This window comes from Malus sylvestris, chromosome 8, assembly GCF_916048215.2.
Source record: "Malus sylvestris chromosome 8, drMalSylv7.2, whole genome shotgun sequence".
Taxonomy (NCBI): domain Eukaryota; kingdom Viridiplantae; phylum Streptophyta; class Magnoliopsida; order Rosales; family Rosaceae; genus Malus; species Malus sylvestris.
The window spans coordinates 2370136-2387192 of NC_062267.1; the positions used below are offsets into that span (position 1 = coordinate 2370136).

The 17057-nt window shown below is 38.5% G+C and overlaps 3 protein-coding genes across 17 annotated transcripts; 1 reads left to right on the forward strand and 2 right to left on the reverse strand.

The window, feature by feature from the left end:
• The first annotated feature begins 469 nt into the window (after positions 1 to 469).
• On the forward strand, positions 470 to 10529 carry LOC126633438 (deoxyuridine 5'-triphosphate nucleotidohydrolase-like). Of its 2 annotated transcripts, XM_050304049.1 has the most exons (4): positions 470 to 805; positions 1025 to 1116; positions 1215 to 1399; positions 10153 to 10529. In XM_050304049.1, the coding sequence occupies exons 1-4, from the start codon at positions 618 to 620 to the stop codon at positions 10210 to 10212; spliced, it is 525 nt and encodes a 174-aa protein (XP_050160006.1). In that variant the 5' UTR covers positions 470 to 617; the 3' UTR covers positions 10213 to 10529. The 2 variants fall into 2 exon arrangements, with proteins under 2 accessions (XP_050160006.1, XP_050160005.1); XM_050304048.1 differs by lacking the exon at positions 10153 to 10529 and having other exon boundaries at positions 471 to 805; positions 1215 to 1634.
• LOC126633428 (glucose-6-phosphate isomerase, cytosolic-like) lies at positions 1658 to 16487 on the reverse strand. Of its 13 annotated transcripts, none has more exons than XM_050304030.1 (24): positions 16384 to 16487; positions 15857 to 15950; positions 15693 to 15769; positions 15525 to 15606; positions 15386 to 15433; positions 15081 to 15236; positions 14906 to 15002; positions 14711 to 14753; positions 14477 to 14544; positions 14285 to 14369; positions 14100 to 14148; positions 13760 to 13832; positions 13618 to 13678; positions 4107 to 4173; positions 3746 to 3802; positions 3606 to 3659; positions 3387 to 3515; positions 3151 to 3214; positions 2985 to 3058; positions 2850 to 2903; positions 2707 to 2775; positions 2296 to 2385; positions 2082 to 2189; positions 1658 to 1946 (listed from the first exon to the last, which is right to left on the reverse strand). In XM_050304030.1, the coding sequence occupies exons 2-24, from the start codon at positions 15905 to 15907 to the stop codon at positions 1896 to 1898; spliced, it is 1707 nt and encodes a 568-aa protein (XP_050159987.1). In that variant the 5' UTR covers positions 15908 to 15950; positions 16384 to 16487; the 3' UTR covers positions 1658 to 1895. The 13 variants fall into 13 exon arrangements, with proteins under 13 accessions (XP_050159987.1, XP_050159993.1, XP_050159992.1 ...); XM_050304036.1 differs by lacking the exon at positions 4107 to 4173 and adding an exon at positions 12995 to 13061; XM_050304035.1 differs by lacking the exons at positions 3746 to 3802; positions 4107 to 4173 and adding exons at positions 12640 to 12696; positions 12995 to 13061.
• Positions 5785 to 8367, reverse strand: LOC126633432 (uncharacterized). Of its 2 annotated transcripts, XM_050304041.1 has the most exons (3): positions 7837 to 8367; positions 6178 to 7038; positions 5785 to 6067 (listed from the first exon to the last, which is right to left on the reverse strand). In XM_050304041.1, exons 1-3 carry the CDS (start codon positions 7850 to 7852, stop codon positions 6036 to 6038), a joined length of 909 nt encoding a protein of 302 aa, XP_050159998.1. In that variant the 5' UTR covers positions 7853 to 8367; the 3' UTR covers positions 5785 to 6035. The 2 variants fall into 2 exon arrangements, with proteins under 2 accessions (XP_050159998.1, XP_050159997.1); XM_050304040.1 differs by having other exon boundaries at positions 5785 to 7038.
• Positions 16488 to 17057: the final 570 nt, after the last annotated feature.

Sequence of the window (17057 nt, forward strand, 5' to 3'; positions counted from 1 at the left end):
TATCCATGCATGATGTCTTCGACAGCAAGTATGTTTTCTTTATTCGATTTAAGGTTTACTGGGGTTGTATATTACTTTATGTTGGTTGTAGTTCAATGGCTTAACTGATTATGTCTTGGCTGTGAAGTATAAGAAAGTTAACACACAGAGCAACAATGTATCAAAACCACCGCCAGATTCGATTCTTACTTAGCTGATAAGTCTGTGATGTGATTAGTTAGTTGTATTATGCTGAGTTGGCACATATTTTTTTTTTAGGAAAACTAATGAAAAGAGCTTGAAAACTTTGAGTTTTAATGATAAAGACAAAATAAAGGGTAAAGTGAATAGTACCAGGATTGACTTTTTAGTGTAAAAATGTGGTTTTTCGTTAAAGTGAACAGTACAAAGTGCTTTTTGTTAAAATTCCCTTTTCTTTTTTTTTTCTCTCTCTCTCTCTACAGTTCTCTCCTTCTCTCTAAGAGCTTTCCTTGGATTCCAAGTTTCAACAAACTTGGCGCTATTGTGCGGAAAACGCCATTGTTCGCGACTCTCTCTATTTAAACGAACCCCGTCTTCCCATTTGCCCCCAACAATACCCGCCACATCGCCGCCGCTTTCTCTCGCAAGCTCTCAGAATGGCCCAGCAAGACGCACAGAAAGGAAGCCACGAAGTCAGAGAGCCGACTCCCACGATCGCCAGGCTTCACGAAAACAGCGACGTTTCTGGAAACGCCGCCCCGTTTTTCCGGGTGAAGAAGCTCTCCGAAAAGGCGGTTTTGCCCGCGAGAGGCTCGCCTCTCTCTGCAGGGTATGATCTCTCGAGGTAAACCCCGAAAACCCCTTATTCGCACGCTCCATTTTTAGTCAGAAAAATCATCGGAATCTGATGTGGGTTTTCTTGGATTTGTTTTGATTTTTTTTTTCAGAAAAATCATCGGAATCTGATGTGGGTTTTTCTGGATTTGTTTTGATTTTTTTTTTTTCAGAAAAATCATCGGAATCTGATGTGGGGTTTTATGGATTTGTTTTTATTTTTGTGTAGCGCGACGGAGACGAAAGTTCCGGCCAGAGGAAAAGCCCTGGTCCCGACCGATCTGAGCATTGAGGTCCCTGAAGGAACCTATGCACGAATTGGTAAAAACCCTAATCCCCAACCTGTTCAATTTCGATAAATTTTGGTTCTTTGTATACTGAACTGATGTGCGTTTTCTGTATTTTCTGTTGGTGTGCAGAGCCACGATCGGGGCTGGCATGGAACCACTCGATCGATGTCGGAGCTGGTGTCATCGATGCTGATTACAGGGGTCCGGTTGGGGTTGTGCTCTTCAACTCTTCTGATGTCGATTTTGAGATCAAGGAGGGTGATAGGATTGCTCAGCTGATCATTGGGAAGTGCATCACCCCTAATGTTGTGGAGGTTGAGGATTTGGATTCCACTGCTGGAGGTGCCGGAGGGTTCGGGCCTACCGGTGTTTAGACCGCCCTACCGGTGTTTAGGCTTCGCTGTGTTTTGGGATTTGGGGACTTGGGGAACAATGTAGTTGGCTAGTTTTGTCCCAGTCGTAGGTGACCGGTCTACTCTCTTGTTAATATGTTATGCAAATATATTCAGTGAATGAATAACTGGTTTTATTTTGTATATACAAATACAATGATTCAATAAGCGATTCAGTGATTGCAAAACCGAAAAAAGATATATTATATGCATGTATATGCTTGGACAGCGTTTCTTCGAACCCAGAAGCATATCAATTCGACTACAATTATGCTCAATGTAAGGTTGATATCAGAAAATTGCAACCAAAACTGGAACCAAGTAGCTTAACGGTGGGATAACGGTAGTTGATATACATGAGGTTAAAATCTTATTTGTTCAACCGACTTTAAAGTACAACTTTTCCGGCAGAAGGCAACTATATCTGTGGCAGAAGCGTCGGAAGGTCAGCAGGGATGTCTTTAGTTGCCTGTCATACAAGAGAGTAATTTAGCGTCATGATACTTCCGTTCCAAACCGGATCTCAAACTATCCAACAGGAAACAATCTCCCGAGACAACCTACGGCTGATCTATTATTCCAAATGAAAACTCGATTTGCGTACCTCCAAGTATTTTGTTAACAATGTTGTGGTACTGTAATTGAAGCCCTCAAAAGGTTGCCCTTTTGTACGAGATGCATTGAGTTGCTTTCTAACTTGACTGGCCAATGACTGCGCTCACAAACACGAAATGAATATCTTAAAAATATGAAGGGGCGAATAGGAAACTTATCTTAAATGGGAAAGCGAGTTGATGAAAGTTAATGCAGTTCTCTACCTTTCCCAATTCTACTCCCCACTGGTCAAAAGAATTGATTCCCCATACAAAACCTTCAACTGCGATTCTGTGTTCGTAGACTGCCAACAACTGGATGCAGGCAAATCGATATTAGAATGCAAAAGCAGTACACCGACTTTATAAAATTCCGACAAAAACAAGGTTATACTTCCTATAGCACACGACCAGGAGTACTTCCAGTAGAAAACAAGCACGGAGACTAAACATGCAGGCCTTGAATGTTATGTCTTAGAATTGACAAGTTAGCAAATGTGTAGTGAATGCCGACACATCAAGCAATTAACTATCCGTAAAAATTGATTTTGACAACATATGCTAACACACAAGCAGTCAAACCATAGGATGACCCGATCACATTACAGAAGGTAGAAAATGGAACAAATCACAAACCTGTCCAATATTGTAAGCATTTAGTGATGGAAGCAGAAGGCTGAGAGAAGGCCGATTTCCAGAGAAAGTCTGTGAGAGATATCTCATAAATTAGTACTACAGATTTACCTATAAGCCAATGACTAAAGCCGAAAGGAACGCACCTTATGAGTGATAAGATGCTCTGGAACATTCTCTTTCTTCAGCTGTTCTGGGTGCTACAAGAAACTTGATTTTGGTTAGAAACATCATAGACCATGTTTTTGTGCTCTCCTATTATTAATCAGCATAAGGCATACCTTTCCATAGGCCAGGGCATCGGGTTGTGCAAAAAAGTTAGACATGAGCTCATCGTGGTTACTCACCACTTCACCTGTAGCAATCCGCTGACTAAACATCAGAATACAAACTTTGAACAATCCATTGGCCGCTAATATCTTTTCAAATGAGCTTTAGATTAGGTACCTTTCAGGTAAACAGGTTGCTGACTCTTCATAACACCAATAAACTCACAAGGAATAACGCGGCCCTGAACATTAAGGAAGAAAAAGTTAGCAACCAGACACACAGGACATAAACCAAAGTACCAAATTAATCATCTGAAGGTCAGCAATGTGCTTGGTCCTCCTTCACAAACAACAAGAAAACTAAAGGTTCTGTATATCATTTTTCATGCTAACCTAAAAGAATGTTCAGATCACCTGGTGAATTAGTTGGTAAAAGCTGTGCTGACCGTTTGTTCCGGGTTCACCAAAGTCAATTTCACCGGTCTCAAAGGGAAGAATTACACCATCAATTGATACACCCTTGCCGTCACTTTCCATGCTAACCTAAATTGAAGAAAAAATTGGAAGTTGTAAGTCCAGTTAACATAAAAATGCGCTAACATAAAAATGCAGATAGAGGAGTGGTGAACTTGCCTGTTGAATGTGCGGAGCAAGCTTCTCCAGTGCTTGGGAGTACGGTAAGATAGCCTAAGGAATAAGCAGCAACAAGTAAAAACACAAAGCTCATTGATGCTTACAAATATGAAGTCTGGAAAGGATAAAGTAAGACTCACTCTTGCAGGATATCCAAGAAATGAAACATTCCAAATGCTCAACAGACCTAAAAGAACCTGAAGCAGGGATGAAACGTTAGATAACACATCCCCATTATATCACAAGGCAATCAAATCTATATATACAGGGAACACACCAAAATGATGAAAAGAAGGGACAAAATAGTAAAAAAAAAAAAAAAAATTCAAAAGAAACACCACCCCACATAGAGAAGTAGTTACTGATTTCTTTTTCAAAGAATTATTTTGAATCATTAATAAAGACGAACAAAATATAAAAGAGCCAATTGTCACAAGCGTTAGTGTGTGGCAAGGGGCTAGTTCTACAATAATTATGACAATACAAACTTCAGGTACTTACAGGTATATTTTTCTCAAATGGTGTTGAGTAGAAGTGTTGGTCAATGCTAGAAGCTCCCTTTAAGAACCTTTGATTAGGAAATATAACATCCGCATTAGTATACACAAAGATCATATTTCACCAACTAATGAATTAAGCACGTTATGCGCCCTATCTAAAATATTTTCGTCAGTATTTATTTATTTATTTTCTGGCAGGAGGAATCTGTGTCCATAATTTTGACTCAAAATCCTGTTTCAGAAATCACACAGATAAAAAGTGTTTCTCAAGTACATACATTTACTAAAGAAACGAGAACGCAACAGCACTACAAACTGCAACCAGCAATTCAAAAATACTAAATAAACATCAAGGTAGCTGCATATATTGTCTACACAAAAAGGAAAATAACTTAACCACTATATCGGCCACCAACCCAGTCCCAAAATGCAAAAGCATTTTTTGGGTCAATTCCAAACTTCTCTACAAGCTGAAAAAGAAAGACACAAGATAAAATGAGTGGATATCTAGACCTAGACCTGGCATTTCGAACTCAACCCGTTAACCCGACCCGACCCATTAATATTAGTATTTGGGTGGATGCTTAACGGGTCGGGTCGTTAACGGGTGAATCCGTTAACAACCCGTTAAATAACGGGTCACTTTGGGTCAACCCGTTAGACCCGTTAACACCTGTTAGCACCCATTAGTTGAGGATATTTTAGTAATTTTAGTAAAGTTTTAATCACAAAAAATAAACTTTATTAAAAAAAAAAAATTGTTAACGAGTGAAACGGGTGACCCGTTAGTTTAACGGGTTAGGTTCGGATAACCCGTTAACTTAACAGGTCGGGTTCGGGTCGGGTTGAACCCGACCCAAACCCAATAAACCCAACCCATTTACAGGTCTATCTAGACCTTAAAACTTCATTGCGGATTTTAACTCGAGAGCCTAAGTCTGCCAAGAATTCCATCTAAAAAAATAACCTCAGTCCTAATGGTCTTGATAAATTGCATCAGCATTGGAAATTTGAAACCAAAAAGAAAAAACTTAGAATTTAGAATGACAAATGACTAATGAAAAATAGTTAACAAAAATAAATAATAATCTCAGTATACCTGAGATTATATTGTGCTACGATGCCATTTTGTTCAAGGTAAGTTGCAAAAGGGCCCTTGTGTTGTCCAACCTCAGTGTACCTGCCAAAATACTCACCACCTCTATCGGATCTCACAATTTTAATGTGTTTTTCAAGTTGTTTTTCAACCTCTAAATGAAAAGATTTAAAACACTCCAAAGCTTCCGATTTTTCCGAGATGAGATAAACATATGCATAACGTGAAAAATCATCAATGAAGGATATGAAATATGATTTTCCACAAATGGTTTTGTTTGGAAAAGGTCCACATATGTCAGTATGTATAATTTCTAGCAGGGATTGACTACGATTTGAACCTAGTTTCCTAGTGTTGGTGAGTTTTCCTTTGAAACAGTCGACACATTCTTTGAAGTCACTAAAATCAAGTTGCGGCAACATGTTTTGTTTTGACAAGGTGATGATTCTTTCTTTAGATATGTGTCCCAACCTTTTATGGCAAAGCATTGAGGATTTTTCAGAAGTGGACAATAATTTTGAACCAACAGCTTGAACACTAAAGCATTCATTTTTATATGAACAGTCTAGTTGCCACATATCGATTTCAAGAAAAGCTTTCCCAAGCAATTTATTAATATTACTCGAATGATAAAACTTTACACAATGATCGTCACCAACAAAGGTAAAGCCTGACCTAGCTAACTTAGATGCAGAAATCAAATTCCTTCTCATGGAAGGTACATAAAGTACTGGACTTAATTCTAAAACAAAACCAGACAAAAGAACTAACTCGACTCTTCCTATGGATTCAACAACAACTTTGCTCCCATTTCCTACATAGACATTGTAAACTTCATTGTTTATCTCCCTTGTTTTTGAGAATCCCTGCAAGGAATTAGTTATATGAATGGAGCACCCAGTGTCAAACCACTAACTTTGAGGGGGAATAAAAACTAAATTTGACTCAACACATACAAAAACATTTATGATTTTACCTTTAGTGACAAGCCAATTTTTGAATCCAATGCAATTCTTTCTTAAATGACCTGTCTCTTTGCAAAAATAACATTCATTTTCTTTCTCAATCTCGGCATTAACAGGCTTAATTTTGTGAGATCCTTTAAAGGGGTTAGCACTTTTAAATGAAGAAAAGTTTTCTTTCTTTTTCTTCTTACCAGCAGGTATGGTTGAACCAAAAGTAGAGTCTCTTTTGCGTTTTTCAGCTTGAACAAAATTCACATCCACAGCCTTGTCCTTTTTGAGCCGATCTTCTTCTTGAGCACACATTGAAATTAGTTCATCGATACCCCATTTATCCTTTTGAGTGTTATATGAGACTTTGAGCTGCCCATATTTAGGAGGTAAGGAATTTAAAGCCATGTGAACTAAAAATTGGTCAGTCATAGGTACCTCAAGATCCTTCAGTTTCTGGGCAAGATCAACCATTTTCAATATGTGCTCTCTGACACTTCCCACACCATCATACTTCATTGATGTGATCTGTGTGAGGAAAGTCCCAGTTTCTGCCTTTGTTGACTCCTTGAACTTTTCTCCTACTGCAGCCAAGAATTCCCTTGCATTGTCAGTCTTAGGTATTCCCCCTTTAACTGACTGAGCCATTGCTTTCTTCATGATCATCATGGCCATTCGATTCGCCCTCTCCCATTTTTCAAACTTCATCTTTTCATCTGCAGTACTCTCAGCAGTGATGGCTTTAGGCTTTTCTTCCCTCAATGCCAGATCAAGATCCATGAGACCAAGCACAATCTCGACATCCTCCTTCCATTTCTTGAAGTTGGAACCAATCAAGGTCTCTATATTGTTGAAGTTGAGAGACGTCATGTGAGGTGCTGATGCTGAATCACAAAACAATATTATTCAGTAGCTAGTTTATCAAACAAGGAAAACTGTTTTTACAATATTTCCCCATCCAAAGTCATATAAACATGGTATCATCTTTAGACAGAAACCATTTATATTAGGTTTGTATAACTGAGTCATTAAACACAAGGGCAATTTACACAACTTCAACACTTTTGAGCAGATAAAGAGTGTAATCTTGTCAGTTTAATGACTCATTACACATTGATTTACTTGTTTGACTTGAATAAATAAACACTTTTGAGCAGATTATTATTCACTTAATACAAATAAACCACGTATCCAATTAGTTGATCAACAAGCCAAAACAATAATCCAAACACTTTTGAGCAGATTGGATGTTGTAATCCTTGTTTATTATGTCTGTCAGTTCACTATTGACAATCATACTATGAACCCAAAATTCTTCTTTAATCGCTGGTTTTCCAGCGTTGTCCTTATCTGATGAAGTAGGTTACCTGCGAAACATAGCAAACACATCTCGAGAAAAACCAGGTAATCTATCATCATATTTTAATTGATAGGCAAGTCACAGATTTACGACGTAAGAACATATAGGGGAAGCGATATTTTCTAGGATTATTTTGGTTTCGTATTTATCAAAACTATATGATAGTTTTAAATGAGAGTGAAGAACCCTAGCCACGTTGAGTGGCTCTGATACCACATGTTATAATACACAAGCCAACAACATGATCAACGTAGCAATAGGATTACGTCTACCACCAACCCCATGTACTTAACTCTACATGCAATCTGCAGTAACGACTTACCTGATGCTGCTGCCATTGAATGAACAAGTGAATCAGTCTTTTACTTCCAGCACACAGTGATGATCTCTACTAGTAAATAAGGTTTAGTTCTCGAGAGTCTTATTGTGTAGAAGCAGGGACTTCTTCAATATGTATATATACCAATTTATCCTATTAGAGTACCACACATACCGGCCTATTATCAGTAGTGAAGATAAACTCTATCTTTAAGGAAGTTCAAGTCCCATCGTGACTCTTATCTCTTAGTAAATACTAGATGAGAACTTATGCTAAATCGGCTGCACAATAATTAAACTCCACAACTCTTATTATATCAAGGAACTCAGATTCCTTCAACCACACAACTCGCATAATGAGTTTACGTGTAATTCAAGAAACCTAGTTGTTATCTCATTGTCATTCACACGTAGTCTAACAATCCATTCCCTGAGGGTTCGAGCATTCAACATAGTTTCAGCTGTTGTAAAAGTGTTTGAAACTACCACAGCTACAAATATCAAAAGAATATGAACAATAAGAAACCCCACATAGAGATTAGGTCACCACCTCACAACAAAAGTCGATATTTAGCATATAAAAATAAGCTCAATGCTTACCAAGGGTAGTTTCTGGGTTGAACCCTGCAATATTTCTGGCAACATCAATAGGATCAACATTTGCAAGACTGCAGACAGAAGAAAACAAATTATTAGATTGACAAAATAAAGTATCATATGGATATAAACCTCAAGCAATGAATTCTTAATATCGTATCTTAAGTTCTAATTCATTGATATGGAAAACTGGAAATTAATAAGTTCTAATTCATTGATATTGAAAACCAAATGAAAAAAAATTGATATTGAAAACTGGAATTCTTAATACCGTATCTTAAGTTCTAATTCATTGATATTGAAAACCAAATGAAAAAAAATTGTTGTAAGGGTCCCTCAATTTTAACCTAATTGGAGAAATGACCCCTAACCCCTATATTTTAACTCAGTTGGAGCAAAATCCTTCAACTTTAACTCAATTGTAACAATGATCATTCCAACATGACTCATTTTGAAGAGTGGTCTAACGGAGTTGACGAAAACGACCACATTTTGATAAATTAAGGAACCAATGGTCATTAATTTTATTTGAGGGACCATTGCTCCAATTGGATTAAAGTTGAGAGACTATTGCTATAATTTTCATCATATATTATTCACCCGTGTCGAGTAAATTAGAGTTTAAATATTTTGTATTTATTTGTGTGTGTTATTTGTAACCTCTATTATTAATTGACATGTATTAATTAACTTAACTCTTTTTAATTTTGTTGCTGTAAACTTAATATTTGTTAATTAATGATAAAGGCTACACGCAAAGTACGTGGAGAATATTTGATCTTAGAATACGTAGCAACAGTGACAGGAGGAGGAGGAGGAGGAGGAGGAGGAGGAGAAGGGTGGAGAAAGCATGCGATTCTGCGCACAATACGTAGCAACAGAACAATGGCGGGAAAAACTTGGCGCCATTGTGCGGGAAGCGTATGGGAAGCGCCATTGTGCGGGAAACGCCGACTCTCTCTATATTTAAACGAACTCCGTCTTCCCATTTGCCCCCACAATTCGGTCATTGCCAATACCCGCCACATCGCCGCCGCTGTCTCTCGCAAGCTCTCAGAATGGCCCAGCAAGACGCACAGAACGGAAGCCACGAAGTCGAAGAGCCGACTCCCAATATCGCCAAGCTTCACGAAAACGGCGACGTTTCTGGAAACGCCACCCCGTTTTTACGGGTGAAGAAGCTCTCGGAAAAGGCGGTTTTGCCCGCGAGAGCTCGCCTCGCTCTGCAGGCTATGATCTCTCGAGGTATACCCTGAAAACCCCATATTCTCACGCTCCATTTTTTATCAGAAAACTCATCGGAATCTGATGTGGGTTTTTTTTGGATTTGTTTTGATTTTTGTGCAGCGCGACGGAGACAAAAGTTCCGGCCAAAGGAAAAGCCCTGGTCCCGACCGATCTGAGCATTGCGGTCCCTGAAGGAACCTATGCACAAATTGGTAAAAACCCTAATCCCCAAACTTCCTGTTCAATTTCGATAAATTTTGGTTCTTTGTATACTGAACTGATGTGCGTTTTCTGTATTTTCTGTTGGTGTGCAGCGCCACGATCGGGGCTGGCATGGAAGCACTCGATCGATGTCGGAGCTGGTGTCATCGATGCTGATTACAGGGGTCCGGTTGGGGTTGTGCTGTTCAACTTTTCTGATGTTGAAATTGAGATCAAGGAGGGTGATAGGATTGCTCAGCTGATCATTCAGAAGATCACCCCTGGTGTTGTGGAGGTTGAGGATTTGGATTCCACTGCCAGAGGTGCCGGAGGGTTCGGCTCTACCGGTGTTTAGGCCACCCTACCGGTGTTTAGGCTTCAGGTCCTTCAACGGCGAAACCGGATATCCTAGAAAATGTCATATATAATATGAATAAAGAACTCAATCAGGAACAGCCAGGTTGAAATATCATACGTGATGACTGAAAACTGGCGGTGTGAGTGCTCCTCGTCTCTAGCTCCGACTGCAGCTCCGATGTGTGTTGGGATCGGGGACTTGGGTGACAATGTAGTTGGTTAGTTTGTTTCAGTCATAGGTGACCGGTCTACTTTCTTGTTATGCAAATATATTCAGTGAATGAATGAGTAACTGGTTTTATTTTGTATATACAATGATTCAATACGCAATTCAGTGATTGCAAAACCCAAAAAAGATATATTACATGCATGTATTTGCGTGGACAGCATTTCTTCGAACCCAGAAGCGTATCAATTCGACTACAAATATGCTCAATGTAAGGTTCATATAAGAAAATTGCAACCAAAACTGGAACCAGGTAGCTTTACGGGGCTCGTTGTAGCTGATATACATGAGGTTAAAATTTTATTCGTTCAACCGACTTTAAAGTAGAACATTTCCGGCAGAAGGCAACTATATCTGTGGCAGAAGTGTCGGAAGGTCAGCAGGGATGTCTTTAGTTGCCTGTCATACAAGAAAGTAATTTTGCGTCATGATACTTCCGTTCCTAACCGGATCTCAAACTGTCCAACGGGAAACAATCTCCCGACAAAACCTACAGCTGATCTATTATTCCAAATGAAAACTCGATTTGCATACCTCCAAGTATTTTGTTAACAATGTTGTGGTACTGTAATTGAAGCCCTCAATAGGTTGCCCTTTTGTACGAGATGCATTGAGTTGCTTTCTAACTTGACTGGCCAATGACTGCGCTCACAAACACGAAATGAACAGATTAAAAAAATATGAAGGGGCAAATAGAAAACTTATCTTTGAATGGAAAAGCGGGCGGCGGATGAAAGTTAATGCAATTCTGTACCTTTCCCAATTCTACTCCCCACTGGTCAAAAGAATTGATTCCCCATACAAAACCTTCAACTGCAATTCTGTGTTCGTAGATTGCTAACAACTGGATGCAGGCAAATCGATATTAGAATGCAAAAGCAGTACACTGACTTTATAAAATTCCGACAAAAACAAGGTTATACTTCATATAGCACACAACCAGGACAAATTCCAGTAGAAAACAAGCGCGGAAACTAAACATGCAGGCCTTGAATGCTATGTCTTAGAATTGAGAAGTTAGCAAATCTGTAGTGAATGCCGACACATCAAGCAATTAACTATCCGTAAAAATTTTACAGTTCGATTGTGCAGAAAGCAACATCTAAAATTTTGACAACATATGCTAACACCAAGTAGTCAAACCATAGGATGACCTGATCACATTACAGAAGGTAGAAAATGGAAACAAATCACAAACCTGTCCAATATTGTAAGCATTTAGTGATGGAAGCAGAAGGCTGAGAGAAGGCCGATTTCCAGAGAAGGTCTGTGAGAGAGATCTCTTAATTAGTACTACAGATTTACCTATAAGCCAATGACAAAAGCCAAAAGAAACCCACCTTATGAGTGATAAGAGGCTCTGGAACATTCTCTTTCTTCAGCTGTTCTGGGTGCTACAAGAAACTTTGATTTTGGTTAGAAATGTCGTAGACCATGTTTATGTGCTCTCCTATAAATAGTCAGCATAAGGCATACCTTTCCATAAGCCAGGGCATCAGGTTGTGCAAAAAAGTTAGACATGAGCTCATCGTGGTTACTCACCACTTCACCTGTAGCAATCCGCTGACTAAACATCAGAATACAATCTTTTAAAAATTCATTGGCAGCTAATATCTTTTCAAAAGAGCTTTAAATTAAGGCACCTTTCAGGTAAACAGGTTGCTGACTCTTCATAACACCAATAAAGTCACAAGGAATAACACGGCCCTGAACATTAAGGAAGAAAAAGTTAGCAACCACACACGCACGACATAAACCAAAGTACCAGTGTGCTTGGTCCTCCTTCACAAACGACAAGAAAACTGAAGGTTCTGTATATTATTTTTCATGCTAACCTAAAAGACTGTTCAGATCACCTGGTGAATTAGTTGGTAAAAGCTGTGCTGACCGTTTGTTCCGGGTTCACCAAAGTCAATTTCACCAGTCTCAAAGGGAAGAATTACACCATCAATTGATACACCCTTGCCGTTACTTTCCATGCTAACCTAAATTGAAGAAAAAATTGGAAGTTGTAAGTCCAGTTAACATAAAAATGCAGATAGAGGAGTGGTGAACTTGCCTGTTGAATGTGTGGAGCAAGCTTCTCCAGTGCTTGGGAGTACGGTAATATAGCCTAAGGAATAAGCAGCAACAAGTAAAAACACAAAGCTCATTGATGCTTACAAATATGAAGTCTGGAAAGGATAAAGTAAGACTCACTCTTGCAGGATATCCAAGAAATGAAACATTCCAAATGCTCAACAGACCTAAAAGAACCTGAAGCAGGGATGAAACGTTAGATAACACATCCCCAATTAAATCACAAGGCAATCAAATCTATATATAAAGGGAACACACCAAAATGGTGAAAAATAGGGACAAAATAGTAAAAAAAAAAAGCAAAAGAAACAACACCCCACATAGAGAAGTAGTCACTGACTTCTTTTTCAAAGAATAATTTTAAATCATTAATAAAGACGAACAAAATATAAAAGAGCCAATTGTCACACGCGTCAGTGTGTGGCAAGGGGCTACTTCTACAATAATTATGATAATACAAACTTCAGGTACTTACAGGTATATTTTTCTCAAATGGTGTTGAGTAGAAGTGTTGGTCAATGCTAGAAGCTCCCTTTAAGAACCTTTGATTAGGAAATATAACATCCGCATTAGTATACACAAAGATCATATTTCACCAAGTAATGAATTAAGCACATTATGCGCCCTGTCTAAAATATTTTCTTCAGTATTTATTTATCTTCTGGTTGGGAGCAGCCTCTCCATAAATGGGGGTAAGGCTAGCCGACATTCACCTCTCCCAGACCCTGCGTAAAGCGGGAGCCTTGTGCACTGGGTACGACCTTTTTAGTATTTATTTATCTTCTGGCAGGAGGAATCTGTGTCTATAATTTTGACTCAAAATACATTTTCAGAAATCACACAGGTAAAAAGTGTTTCTCAAGTACATACATTTACTGGAGAAAGCAACGACCTTTTGTTTTGTTCCAAAGAGCGGCAAAATTTTAAGTTCTCTATATTAAGTTATTAACTACATTTCGTTAGAATCCTAGATAGAAAAACAGAATAAATAATCAAAACGTAATCTGCATTGCCTCATGGTGTGTGATAAATCAAATCTATGCATCACAAATTTCAAAAGTGACTCGAATATAATTGGGACAGCTATGAGTGGCTTACTTTTCAACAACTGAGAACCCATACTGAAGAGATAAAGGCAACACTCCAACAGCACTACAAACTGCAACCAGCAATTCAAAAATACTAATTAAACATCAAGGTAGCTGCATATATTATCTACACAAAAAGGAAAATAACTTACCACTATATCGGCCACCAACCCAGTCCCAAAATGCAAAAGCATTTTTTGGGTCAATTCCAAACTTCTCTACAAGCTGAAAAAGAAAGACACAAGATAAAATGAGTGGATATCTAGACCTTAAAACTTCATTGCGGATTTTAACTAGAGAACCTAAGCCTGCCAAGAATTTCATCTAAAAAAATAACCTCAGTCATAATGGTCTTAATAAATTGCATCAGCATTGGAAATTTGAAACCAAAAAGAAAAAAACTTAGAATTTAGAATGACAAATGACTAATGAAAAATAGTTAACAAAAATAAATAATAATCTTAGTGTTTAAACAACCACAGGCAGTTATACCGTAAGATTAGTGCTGACTGCTACCATATGCTTTGCAACTGCAGCAGGCCTGAAATTATTACATTCACCAATTAGATAGAGTGAGAGTAACTGAGTCCAAATTCAATCATCAAATAATAATCAAAACCAGAATCTGAAACAACTATTAGACTTATATATCGAAGAAGAGTTAGCAATGCACTAACCCGAGAGAAGATGATATCCATTCCCTAAGGGTTCGAGCATTCAACATAGTTTCAGCTGTTGTAAAAGTCTTTGAAACTACCACGACTACAAATATCAAAAGAATATGAACAATAAGAAACCCCACATAGAGATTAGGTCACCACTTCACTACAAAAGTCAATATTTAGCATATAAATAAGCTCAATGCTTACCAAGGGTAGTTTCTGGGTTGAACCCTGCAATATTTCTGGCAACATCAATAGGATCAACATTTGCAAGACTGCAGACAGAAGAAAACAAATTATTAGATTGACAAAATAAAGTATCATATGGATATAAACCTCAAGGCTCAAGCAATGGATTCTTACTATCGTATCTTAAGTTCTAATTCATTGATATGGAAAACTGGAAATTAATAAGTTAAAGTTCAGTGCGTAAATACTTACAAATGCAGCTGCCTTCCCTTTGCTGCTCCCATAGCCTCTGGATCTGTAAGATGTAATCAAACTAATGAGCACTCGCTAAATTTTGTTCTGAAGTCAGTTCAACCGTTTTCACAAGGAAAACCCACACTACAAAGTGCAAAGAGAAGAAAATGTGAAAGGAGCTGCAGATCGATAAATGAAATGTATCACTCTGACCTGTTTGAAGAGCTGTGTGCACAAATAGAGGACCTAAGAAGCTGCCACCAATACCAACAGCAATGACATCCTTCAGTGCTTTTCCTGTGGCTCCAACCTACCAGAGTTGCCAATCACTTCAGGATTCAAGCAATATGAACCTAAAACGGATAGTAAAAAAATTTCGGTTGATTACCCAAGATCCACTTCTAATACTCTCAGAGAACTTTTGGATCTTGTCCAGAACTTCCCAAACATCTGGGACCACATTTTTCCCATCACACTGTATAACTGCATCTCTTGCAGCACGAAGAGCTACATGAAGCACTGCCCGATTTTCTGTGCTGTTTATCTGAAAGCACCGTCCAGAAAACAAAAATTCATAAGAATCGTATATTATTGGTTTGAGAAATTTTCTCGTCTCTTCCACACATCCTATAAGGCTATCGAATACAAGTTTTCACATAATACTTGACCAAAGGAAGATAAACATGAACTTACACGCTCTCCAGCAAACATTCGATTAATCTTTTCTTTTAGGGATGCAGCCTGCATCGTGGAATACAAACCATTAATTAGAAAACAATATATTCATTCAACACTCCCAAAGAAGGTCGGGTTACGAAGTATTCAACTCTACCTCCGCCAACTTGAGGAGCTTCTGCAAGGTTTCAACTGTGGCACATTGCCTTGAGTAGTCCAACAGGAGACCATCAAACTCACTGCAAGAGAAAATGCACACATTATCAAGCTCCAATATTCATAATTTCATACAAAACAAGGATTATATGAAATTAGATGAACATACACCATCATTGCCTGCGACCGCTTGACATCATTCAGCAAATCGCGCAGATGGGTCTTGTTTATGTCCTCAACGTGAGCCTGAACAACGAAAAATTACCGATAATTAACACAAAGATAACAATACTTTCAAACTGCGCGATTTCAAAAAGGTACTGCCTCGATTACCTTCAAATCCTTCCACGGCTGAGTATCAGAGATCAGAACAGACGAAGCCATTTCAGAATTCAGATTATGCTGAAAAACTTCTCAACCAAATTCCCTGCATTGAAGAATTTGTTAATTTTCGAACAAAAATAAATAAATTTTCATACTTTTACCAAAAAAAAAAAAAAGAAATTTTGACAAACAGCTCTCACGCACTGTAAAACAATCAAATTGCAGCAAAAAATATTCTCTTTTCCTAGCGTTTCTCGGGAACCAAACAGAAAATCTAATCAAATTGCCATTTTCTTTCCCCTTTTTGTCAGCTGATCATTTTTCCCCGATCTATGTACAAAACTGAATCCATACTTTTGCAGACGGTGTGCCATCTCAGGCTGTAACATCACGTCGCACTCAATTGAAAAAAAATTCGATAAATAAAGCTGGCGTGAAAGAAACGCGACCAAATTTGCGATCAAGTCCGACTGGAAATTACGAAATTAATCGAACAAAATTAACAAATATTAAAAAAAAATGGAGATGATGTGTACCTGGTGAGGTTTCGAGAAGGGGATATTCCTGGTGCGGAAAGAAGGAAGATAGATTTGTAGATTGGCAGAAGCTTTGGAAGTTCGTTAAAAAGGAAAGAGAGAAGCTTCCGGCTCCAAGTGTCACCGGGCCCACTAGGAGAACCCGTCACGTGAAACCGTGGGTGCTTTTTCGGATGGATCGGACACGTGGCAAAGCGCGGTGGAATAAAAATTGGAAAAAATGAAAAGTTAAATTGAGAAAGTTCCTTTGCCGGGTATGGAACCCGGGTCACGTAAAACCATGGGTGCTTTTTCGGATGGTTTGACACGTGTCAAAGTGCAGTTGCATTGAAAAACGGAAAGAGATTCTGTCCGGATCTCTTCTACCAAGGTCATCTGATCAAGTGATCTGAATCTTTGAAATTTCATCCAACGATCCATTTGTTTTAATCTCTCAAAAGTTATAATAATTTTTTACCGTTGAATGAAATTTCAAAAATCTGAATCATTTGCTCTGATGATCTTGGTGTAAGAAATCCAGAGCCGTTGCCCGGAATCGAACCCGGTCACTGGAAACTGTGGGTGCTTTTTCCAGATGGATTGGACGCGTGGCAAAATGAGATAGGAAAGGGGAAAAATGCATGTGAAACTGTGGGTGATACCGTACGCGTGGCAAACTGCGATTGTATAGGAAC